The sequence below is a fragment of the Diadema antillarum genome, unplaced genomic scaffold, assembly GCF_040938485.1.
Source record: "Diadema antillarum isolate AM-2024a unplaced genomic scaffold, OU_Dant_1.0 scf00000132, whole genome shotgun sequence".
In the NCBI taxonomy this organism is placed as follows: domain Eukaryota; kingdom Metazoa; phylum Echinodermata; class Echinoidea; order Diadematoida; family Diadematidae; genus Diadema; species Diadema antillarum.
The window spans coordinates 1,050,747-1,061,870 of record NW_027271021.1 but is presented as its reverse complement, the minus strand read 5'-3'; the positions used below and the strand labels follow the sequence as shown (position 1 = coordinate 1,061,870).

The following is an 11,124-nucleotide window of genomic DNA, read 5'->3' as shown; positions in this document are numbered from 1 at the left end:
TTGTTGGTCGTGAAGGAGTCTGTGCGAAAAGACTATGCTGATATGCACCACTAAACTGGCCGTGGTGATTCGGTGGTACTGCTAGCTGCGGGCAGCTGCTCCGCAGACAGTCAACCTGTCTTAGCGCCACGGTCAAGTGTCCACAGCGGCCACCTGTATAGGTCTATATACGGCCACAAGCCACCATATAGGCCTATCCACATACCACAAAAGCCATGTTTAAAAACTCTGTCTATAGTGGTCATCTGCCTCATATAACGGTCACTTTTTCGTCTCCCTTGGTTGGCCGAGCAACAGATAGGTATACTTCAACTATATTCCATGGAGCTTTTACTGATGCACTTCATAAATACATTGCTATTTATACGCAAAATATGGCATCGGGCTCTGATGTGTACCCCCCCCCCCCCCCGCACGCACACTTTTGACAAAGAATAAAAACCAATAGGGGAGAGTGGGGTGAACTGGGACGCGGGAGAAGTGGGACACCTGTCATACCTCAAAAAGTTTTGAACTAATCAGCTCTCAAGTCTTTACGAATTATCACCTGTTATAGGCATTAACATCAGAGTACAAGCATATGCCTGCTCTGCAACAGCTCTGCGGGAAAGTTTAATTTTGAATATTTTTTTTTCGGACACTTTTTTGTAGTTTTTTTTTTCAGTCAGTGTGAAGTGTTTTCAGAATTCATCGTACGACTTTGTAGGTCTTATGAATTCCAATTATTCACACAAAAAGATTTTGCAAAAGAAAAATAGCTAAATTGCACGTGATGATATAGCCGTCATTATGAATTTCGGGGGTTCTGGGGTGAACTGGGACAGCATCACTGCCCCACTTCTCCCTGTATTCAAAGTTATGATAAATATATCAAAGCTTTTCTTTATTATTTTCTTTAAATTCTGGATGTTTTTGATGCAACCGTCTCTGATGGACCACAACGGATATATCACGTTTTGCGATGAAACTCTTGCATGGGTAAATATTCAAACACACACACACACACACACACACACACACACACACACACACACACACACACACACACTCTCTCTCTCTCTCTCTCTCTCTCTCTCACTCTCCCTCCCTCTCTCTCTCTCTCCCTCTCTCTCTCTCTCACACACACACACACATATATTATGCTTGTAATATTGTTTAGCCTGAACTAATGTTTGTCCCACCTCACCCCAACCAATGTCCCACTTCTCCGAGGGGGTGGCCCTCTTCACCCCGATCAGAAGAATTTTTTAATCAATAATAGGCCTACTAAGACTGAGACATTTAGGAATATGCGAAGTAACAACCCATCATGTGGCATAATATAGCATCAGTAGTCTTTGGGTCATAGACATGAGAGCCCCATTCTAAATATCAGAAAAGTTATAGGAGGGAATTCATCAAATCACAATTTTTGTCTCACTTCTCCCCACTCTTATGCACGCTTTAACGCATGCTCAGAACATTTTTTTCCCTTTGCACGTCCCCGTCGCGGCCAGAAATCTAAATAGTGGACCTTTTTATAACATACCCCTCCCTTTAAAGATAATGTGTGGGAGGGGTATATGTTCTAAAACGTAAAAATCAATGAATGACTTTTTTTTTCGGGGAGGGGGGTGGGCTGATTAGGTTTGACGTCGGGGCCTACATATTTAGCATCATCAGCCATGAAGAAAGCGACGAAGAATGTGGGGGAAGAAGTTTCATCTTATTTAATTTGTATAATGGATTTGTTCATTTTTTTTTTCAAATGAAAAAAAAAAGCCCACTCTTATGTTGCATATTGAAGCTTTGGGAAGAAGTCATGTTTATCACCATTTTATGTTCAGCGGAGCGAACGATCGATATACCCTGCTCACCAGGGAGAAGAGGATTCGTTCGAACTCTCTGACACCCCTACCCCCTCCCCTTCCCCGCATCATCACCTCATTATTCGCATAAATTATACTTAGTATGAAGTTGGTCATCATTGTTACCATTTAGGAAAACAAAGGCTGTGTGAACCTTTATCTTTGTTCGCGTTACTCGCGTATTCATAACTTCTATGGCTGGTAAATTACGAGTAGTCACGTGGGATTGTTTTTGGTGGTGCTAGCTACGAGCGCTCACTAATTCTGCGCACGATGTGCAACAAGAAGACAATACTCGTTGGTCGTATTGACCTCCAAGTGTAGACTCTAGTCAGAGAGATTACTAGACAATCTCTTTGACTCTAGGTGGGTGTAGAGATGAGAGGTGCATCCTCAACACATTAGTGTCTAGAGTACTTGTACTAGTATGGTGGTGCCCTCGCGATACACCTACACGTTAGATACACCATGGATACACTAGTTCCATGGATACACCAGTTACACTCTACACCTGAATGCACCTAGCCTTTTGTCAAGGCCCTCTCGCTGTATGGTGAAGAGAGCCCAGCTGAGTGGGGTTGCGCGAGGGCCTTTTGAGATCTGCTTCGCATCCTTTTGTTAGCCCTTTGAATTACCGAGTTTTGCTCCCCGATTTCGGGAGCAAAAGTCGGACCAATCAGCGTGTCTGTCTGCTCGAACCCGATTTGAATGGAGCGAATGCACGCCGCAGACCACACAGAACTCTACACACACAGAGTGTGTAGAGTTCTGTGGCAGACCTCTGCGGGTGGTCAGTGATGCATGCGAACAGACATGACAACACGTCCAAGACTGAGGATTCGGGGAGCGCGCCATTCCATTGGTTGACCGGAACCCGATAAAATGAGTATTCAGAGGGTTCACGTGTCATGAATAATAATGTGTGAAGCAGATCTCAAAAGGCCCTCGCGCTGGCGCGCTCGGCTGGGCTCGCTTCGCTCGCCCATTACAGCGAGAGGGCCTTGACAAAAGGCTAGAATGCACCCTACGTACGCACACCGAGATTCGCGCGCGTGCGATGCAATACAATCGGAGTCGCATCATCGGAGAATTAAGAAAAAGCTTCCGAAAAGCAGTGAAAAGCGCAGGGAAGATGGCGGAACACATGAGAAAATCTGCGAATGGGACAACAACACAACAAGATCGCGTAAATTCAAGCGCTCCTGAGTCAGACTCCAAGACAATTTCCAATCAAAATGGTGCCAGCAATGATTCAGATCATGAAAATGATGAAAATGCTCTGAAAATTGGTGATACGTATCTCGTCAAACGCAACGACAACACGTGGCGTAAGTACGATACGAAGCAGGTTTTTTTAACAATAACAGACAATGGGCAGAATGGCCCGTCACTGCACTGGCCACTGCACTGCTACCTAGGCTAGGCTAGGCGTTGCAGAATACTGTGGTGTGTGTGTAGCGAAGCCCACGGCAACACGTCGTTCGACGGGTGTGCATGCCATTCATTCAGGAACTTGTTTCTACTGACTGACCAGTACGACTCCTAATCCTGCTAATCATCCTATCTAACCTAGTCATGCTGTAGACAAGTATCAGTAACAGTTAGTCTGCTTGCTCGTGAAACAAGGTGAAAAACGAGGTCGTGTGTCCACGACCATTTTCTATTTGACAAAGAAAAGAGTTGTGTCCAACTTCAAGTTGTGGGGACATTCGTCGTCGACCTCGTTTTTCACACCTTGTCAGTCAAAATTTCTTATAGTTATGGTCTTGCAGAGTCTGAAATTGTGAAAGTTAGAAACATGCTTTTAATAGTTTGTCACTAGAAATGGAAACCTCATAGACGTCTAAATGTCTACATCATGGAAAGTAGAAAAAGTAGAACAAAAAGTGAAGTCAATCTTAACTTTAGTTAAAATTTACTGAAGTTGAAATCATCAACGCAGATCAAGGAAAACGTTGTGTTGATTGATCAAGCAATCATCTGCCTTGAATTTTCTAGGGCCTACAGGTCGAAAAGATTGAGCAGTTGCAAAATGGAGTTAAATTTTACATTTTGCAAGAATGCAGATGCTTGAAAAAAAATCCAATGTGAGAAGATTGGTGAAGCAAGAGACTGCAACAGTTTTCAAAATAATAAAGATAAACTAAAACAAGCAAAGTAAGTAGAAAAAAACAACAACCAGAAAGTAAACTGTTAACATTTTCTGAGTAAAGTGCATGTCTGTAGAGACTGTAATGTAGGCCAACAAGCCTTGGTGCACAGAACAGATCAAGTGATTGAAGCTTGTCTTTCCTTTTTTTTTTTTTTTTTAATTACCCATCCTGAGTGTAAGATATCTATTAATGTTAGCCCCTTGGTTGATGTGACCTTTGTTATTGTGATATTGCAGATAATGCAGAGATTGTGCAGTCAAGGAAGAATGAACTCGAAGGCGGGAAAAAGGAGTATTATGTACACTACAAAGGACGTGAGTATTCAAGAGTCTTACTCATAGCCATTCTGCTTGAAAATAGTTTTCTCTTTGTAGGCATTCTTGTCATCCATAGTTGGTGTTGATATGGAAGGCACTGTGTGTCAGGGTTATCCATTTTCGAAAGTAGCAGAGGAAATTTCATTCTGCTTTATGGGGCGGGCTGTGATGCTCTTGATTTTTTGTTTTAGTTCTTCACATGATCTGCCTGCGGTTGAAATGAAGATACAAATGTGTTACAATGTCTATGCCATTGATTTCCTTTTGCAACTCAAATACAATGTAAATCTCCTCATGATTGGTCAATGCTTTGAATTTCAAGGTTTCTGTAGACTTTCTTTTCAGATGCTCCACTGTTCCACAATAGTATATTGATCAAAAGAGGAATTCAACGTATTTTGCAGAAAAAGCAACTTGAATGATGATGGTTGTCAACTTGTGGTATTTACTGTAATGATGGACACTGCACTTGTATGTTCAATAATTGTAATATATTCACAGCTGAGTGGTTGCTACTCAACTAATATCACAGCAACTATAGATTGTGTATGGTTTGTTTGTAAAATGCTCTCTGAAATGGGTGTGCACGGATGTGTGGAGAAATAAGATGAAAATGCTGTAGTGCAACAGTGAAAAATGTTTATAAAATTTGTGTGTAAATGGCATATTACCATTTCTCTGATAACCTCTTGGAAACATCGCCACTGTTCATGAATTTCTGTGCATTTCCCCCAAGGGTGCTCAGAGTGTCTTCCAAACAAAACGAAGAGAAACTTTTTTTTTTGTTGTTGAACGATGTCACAGAAGTTAGATGAAAATGATTGATTATGGACTCTAATTTCTCCACCAGTCAACCGACGTATGGATGAGTGGATTGGCAAGGAGAAAGTCAACATCCAGCAACTGCCACAGGAAAGGCAGAAGCTGGAGATGGGAGACCTGTTTGATGACTCGGACCGGAAGATCACTCGCAACCAGAAAAGAAAGCATGATGAAATCAACCATGTCCAGAAGGTGATTTTTTTCTCTCTCTTCTTTTTTTTTCAGCTTGTGAAACTGTTTTCTGCCTTGGGATACATATCTGTTTATGTTGGTAGTCCTTTCTTTTCTCTTTTCTGTTTTGTATATAGGAGGGGGACAGTGTGAGTGTTGTGGAGTAGAAATATGTGGTAATAATTGATCTTAATAAACAGTCTTGTCAATTATATTCTGAATACCCCCTTGTTTCCTTAATGTAAACAAATATTTTTATACTGAGCACACTTTGTGACACATTTTTAATGCTAATTTTGATCATGTTTTGAAATCTCCAAGATGAGGTTAGCTTCCTCGATTCCTCCTTTGCAGTGTGATTTACAAAGAATTTTTTAAAGAGTTTGACAAGTTTGAAGGGTAATGTCAGTTGGTAGTGGAACACAAAAGCAAGTACTAGATTGTCAAGAGCATTACCACTTGCTTGTTTGGATATATATAGTGAGTGAAAAATACGCTGTACATTCATGATAAGAAGTATGATTATTTTAAGTAAGATTACCATGTATACTTAGAATTGTATGTGTACAAGCAAACAAGCTGATAATAATGATAGTGTGAAAAAGAAGTAGGCACAAATATTAATCACATGTCATATTTTTCCTCTGCAGAGTTATGCTGAAATGGATCCAACAACAGCAGCATTAGAAAGAGAACATGAAGCAGTGAGTAAACCCAATCTGCACTGGATCACACGGCATGCTCTCCTGAAGATCTTTCAGACTAGAGATTTACAGGGAGTTCGTGTTGGTGTGAACACAGTGATCAAGATGAAAGTTATATTGTACTCTTATTTGTATCAAGCAGCAAATGCTTTGTGTAGCTTTGCACCAGTCTGCTAGAAATCCTCTATCAGTGTGTCCACAGCTGTGAATGAGGATGGGTTAAGACTCATTCTGAATGTTGTATACAGTAGTTTTAGAAATCAGGTTCTGAATACATGTCTTGTTTATCCTTACATCTTGACCACAAGTCTTTGCTGAGAAAATGTAAATGTGTATTGTGGCCATTTGCCAATAAAGAATCTATGTGTAGGAACTGAACCTTTGTAGATTGAATCTCTGCCTCAAATATTTTTATGTTATTAAGTGTAGAATTGTTGGAAATATGAACAGCTCTTTGTCGTGGAGATAATTGACATTAAAATTGGTTACTTATACCTTTCATTAAATGTATTTTCCCCAACATCCAGCTGAAGTTGTGTTTCTTCACGAACTGTGGCTTCTGTGTCAGAACTCTTTTTGATTCTTCCAGTATTCCAGTGGCACATAAGCATAACCATGGGCATAGGACCGCTTGATTCAAAATCTTGCTCATCATATATCATACTATAAATTCTATCCTCAGATTACCAAAGTGAAGTATGTGAACAGGGTCCAGATAGGCAAGTACGAGATTGATGCCTGGTACTTCTCCCCCTTCCCTGAGGACTATGGCAAGCAGCCCAAGCTGTGGATCTGTGAATACTGCTTGAAGTACATGAGGTTTGAGAAGACCTTCAGGAGGCATTTGGTATGTCATTGAACAATACTGTTGTAGTTTACTTGTGTGTGTGTGTGTTGATGGATAGATATGTGTGCTTGTGTCTCTCTTTTTTTTTCATTGCAGTTCTACATTCAGTCAGTTGCCACACTTATTCAGAGGTGATTTGGTTACAAGTTTCCTTCAATGTAAGCAGGGTTCCTGATTGTTGTAATAGTGGTCATTTGATCATTAGAAGTGACAAATTTCTGGGATGTTCAAAAGTGACATGTATTTTGTGATGTATTGATACAATTTTAATAATGTGGCATGATGTGGAAGAAGATTGTCTTCTTGGTTGGGGAGTGGGAGGGGCAAAAAGTCATTAATGCTAATTGGATATGATCCTGATATATTCCATAAGACCTTCTTATGCCAGCTTTGTGTCACTGTCTTTTTGCAGGGTGAATGCACTATGAGGCAGCCTCCAGGTCGAGAGATTTATCGCAGGGGTTCTATCTCGGTGTATGAAGTCAATGGAAAAGACCACAAGGTGAGTTCCTCCCCTGTTCCCAGAGATTTATAGTGTTGGTTTCACTGTGTTGTCTCTGTTCCTTGCCTCTTATTTCAAGCTGCTATAGGGGTTTAAGAAAGAAGTAAGATTGGATAATTCTTAAGTGTTTGCTGAAATCAATACAGTCGACTCCCGTTATAGCAAAGTCCTCAGGACCGGCAGTTTTCTTTCTTTCATCATATCGAAATATCGTTATAATCGAACAAATAAACAGTGAAAAATATAGAGCGGGTAATATTTGGGCCTAAATTTTTACTCCGTTGTATCCGGAATTTCGTTATAACCGTGCTATAACGGGAGTACACTGTAGTGCGTAGACTGACATTGTGTGCCGGGAGGGAGCTGATCTTCGTCGTCAGTCATAAGATATGATCTTTACACATTTTCTCTTCTCTTTCTCCCTCCTGCATCCATTGTAGTTGTACTGCCAAAACATGTGCTTGCTTGCCAAACTGTTTCTGGACCACAAGACTCTGTACTTTGACGTTGAGCCATTCCTTTTCTACATCCTGACCGAAGTGGACAGGCAGGGTGCCCATCTTGTCGGCTACTTCTCAAAGGTAAGATTTTGACAGACCTCAACTTACCATCAAGGCTATTTATGGTCAAGATGATAACAGTGGTAATATTTGCCTCTCTTTGTGTATACTTCATAATCTTGAAGTTTGCCACTCTTGTTTAATTTTCACTATGTACATTTTACATGATGTCAATTTATATATTTTTTAAATATATATAATTTAAATATTTTTAGTGTTCATTTTAAGTAACAATGTTATAGCCCAATGGCAAGTAGAATCGGAAGTGCCTCCATTAAAGGATGTTGATGAAAAAAAGAAGCTCAATCTAGGTATGTGAACCTTCAGAGGAGAAATAATTTGTAGGAGTGTCTTTTTGTTCTCTGTTTATGTGTTTTTTATTTGTTTGTTTTGTCTTTGTTTTTTTTTTGGGAGGGGGTTAGCACATTAATTTCTTCAGCCAAGATTGCTGTAGAGTGAAAATTAATTACTCTCAGGATATAAAAAAAAAAAAATCAAAGTTATTAAAGTTATTTGAACTGCATCTATGTACTTATTCTTTGAGGCATGTTTTCATCATGATGTATATTGTGAATGTGCCTTTTGAGCAAATTAGTGTTTTCTGTATGAGATGCATTTCTTTCACAGTTTGATAGGTTGTTTGATTGACTATCGTCTACTGTAGTTAAAATCAATAAGATTTGACGTAGGATCAGATTGTGAAAAAAGCAAGTTGACCGAAAGGAGCAAGATGAAAACACTATTCTTCAGCATTGAACCATAGCAGTAAAAACAAACAAACAAACAAAAAACAATAATAATGATAATTATTATAATAATAATTGTGTTATTATGATGTTTCTGATTACAGGAGAAGGAGTCCCCAGATGGCAACAACGTAGCATGTATTCTTACTCTGCCTCCTTACCAGAGGAAGGGATATGGGAAGTTCCTGATTGCATTCAGTAAGTCACAGTCTTTTTCTCATGGCATGCTGTACCATGTATTACTCAGCATAAATGTCGCAGATGCAGAGAAATCTCATGGCGATCATATTGATAAGATGTGTAGAAATGATAATTTGTGTTTTTTTTTGCCTCTGCCATAAAACATTCCAGTAGGCATATGTTTTCGGGTTGTTAGTCCCTCCGTTCGTCTGTAATCGGTTTGTGGATGGTGTAACGTCAGAACTCTTTGAGGTATCCAAATGAAACGTGGCATATGATATGTATGTTTGAGTGGACAAAGCTGTGGCTCTTAACTTGTGAGTGCATGCGCCAAAGGTCAAGGTCAAATTCTGAAATTTCACTGTTTCCCTCATATCTCTGCAGTACTTTTTCGTAAATCTTACTCAGCATTCACACTCGACCCCCATCGCGGGGACAGTCAGGAAAAATCTTATCTTTTTTACAACTGACCGTTCACACTGTTATCTCAACTGACCCCAAGCTGTGGGGGCAATCTGGGCTTGGGGGGAGCCCTGCTGCTTGACACCAGACCTTTCACACGCACACATGTGATGAATACAGCTGTACAGCTGGGGGGGGGGGGGGGGGGGGGGGGGGGGGGGGGAGGGGGGTGGAGAGACAAGTCCCATTGAGTGTCCTCACTAGGTTTTTGGAGGGGGAAGTCCTGCAAAGTGGGACTTTTCTTGCAACGCAGGCACTAGTGTGAACACAGTGTATAGTGTGTATACGTGTATTGCCAGATAAAGATTCTCTAGGGACCCTCTTTATGCAACTTAACACAGATTCACTGAGTGTGTGCTCTGTTTTTTACAATCTCTCATTGTAATCCGCAGGCTACGAACTGTCCAAGCTGGAGAACTCTGTTGGGTCACCAGAGAAGCCCTTGTCAGATCTGGGTAAGCTCAGCTACCGCAGCTACTGGTCCTGGGTGCTGCTAGAGATTCTCAGAGACTTCAAAGGGACCCTGTCAATTCGTGACCTCAGGTGAGGGATTGTGCCTTTAATGTTAAAGTGCAACATATGAATTCAATCCTACCAAATATCCCTTGAGGACAGTCATTCCCACAGGCAGTGACTCCCTTAAGCCATAGCGGTCAACAGGCAGAATATTAATGGAGATCTTTTGTGACAGAATTACAGAGAAGACATTCATCCCACTAATATTAAATGTTCAAATATAATTTATGTGATAGTCTTCCAAAAGAGATGCCTATGATGAAGTTTTTGAAGGCAGGTAAATGTTTCAGATTTTTTGCGATTTTGATTTTGTGTGGATATATTGCCCAAATGAAAAGCAAACGTGTCAAGGTTTGGGGCTATAGTTATTCAGATGCCGAATAATGTTGGCATTCATTATAGCATTTTGTATTAGTTGTCAGGAATTGCAATAATTTCCCTCAAAATTGTGATGAATTAATGCTCACATGTAGTCTTGAATCCCTACCCCTCATTAAAACAAAAGAAGAAAAGAAAACAACAACAACAACCACACCCACAACAGAGAATGTGCATTCTGAACTATCCAATTTTGTGATGGCAAATGAAGTTTGCTGTTTATTAATGAAGCAAATTGTAAGAACTGCATCCGTGAAGATACTGCATACAGTATGCAAACCCTTTGATGGAGGTGCATCATCCCATTTGCTCCTCCTCTCTCTCCACCCACCCCCAAACTACAGCCAAATGACCAGCATTACGCAGGCGGACATCATCAGCACACTGCAGGCTCTGAACATGATCAAGTACTGGAAGGGGCAGCACGTCATCTGCGTCACCCCCAAACTGGTGGAGGAGCACCTGAAGAGCGCCCAGTACAAGCGGCCGCGGCTGACCGTGGACGTCAGCTGTCTTCGATGGCAGGCACCCAAGAAGCCCCAGCTGTACTCGCGGGGCCAGAAGATGAAGAAGTGACGACCAGATCGGAGGGGACAAACCTGATGTGAGCTGGATGTTGCAGTTGTTAAGTTCCTGTCCATATGATAGTGAGTGGCATCGTGTGGCCTGTGCTCCACGTGAGTCATAGATGGACTTCCAGACATGATTACTTCTTCTTATCTTTTTCAAATGTCCCAGGAATTTTGTCTGTTAGATGGACATGAAAGGGGTTGAAGCCTGCAGAGATGGTGCACGGAGTATCAATGGCCATCTAAAACGATGCAATTTATTGCTTATAGGTGATCGTGAATCCCTGATGCTCTATGATATCAGATGCCATTTGCCATTACCATACCACATAGGATCCATCAGGATATTT

At 41.0% G+C, this 11,124-nt stretch overlaps 1 protein-coding gene across 1 annotated transcript; it reads left to right on the top strand.

Moving 5' to 3' along the window:
* Window positions 1-2,979: 2,979 nt before the first annotated feature.
* Window positions 2,980-11,124, top strand: LOC139720700 (histone acetyltransferase KAT8-like). Its single transcript, XM_071632055.1, has 10 exons — window positions 2,980-3,175; window positions 4,237-4,314; window positions 5,168-5,331; window positions 5,961-6,014; window positions 6,697-6,861; window positions 7,274-7,363; window positions 7,804-7,944; window positions 8,774-8,867; window positions 9,704-9,854; window positions 10,550-11,124. The coding sequence occupies exons 1-10, from the start codon at window positions 2,980-2,982 to the stop codon at window positions 10,779-10,781; spliced, it is 1,365 nt and encodes a 454-aa protein (XP_071488156.1). The 3' UTR covers window positions 10,782-11,124.

What these genes read in the sequence shown, in the direction of transcription:
- LOC139720700 (XM_071632055.1), top strand. Translation starts at nt 2,980, where the DNA reads ATGGCGGAACACATGAGAAAATCTGCGAATGGGACAACAACACAACAA. An exon ending in TTGTCGGCTACTTCTCAAAG is followed by an intron (nt 7,945 to 8,773) that starts GTAAGATTTTGA and finishes TTCTGATTACAG; the next exon opens with GAGAAGGAGTCCCCAGATGG. An exon ending in GAAGTTCCTGATTGCATTCA is followed by an intron (nt 8,868 to 9,703) that starts GTAAGTCACAGT and finishes TGTAATCCGCAG; the next exon opens with GCTACGAACTGTCCAAGCTG.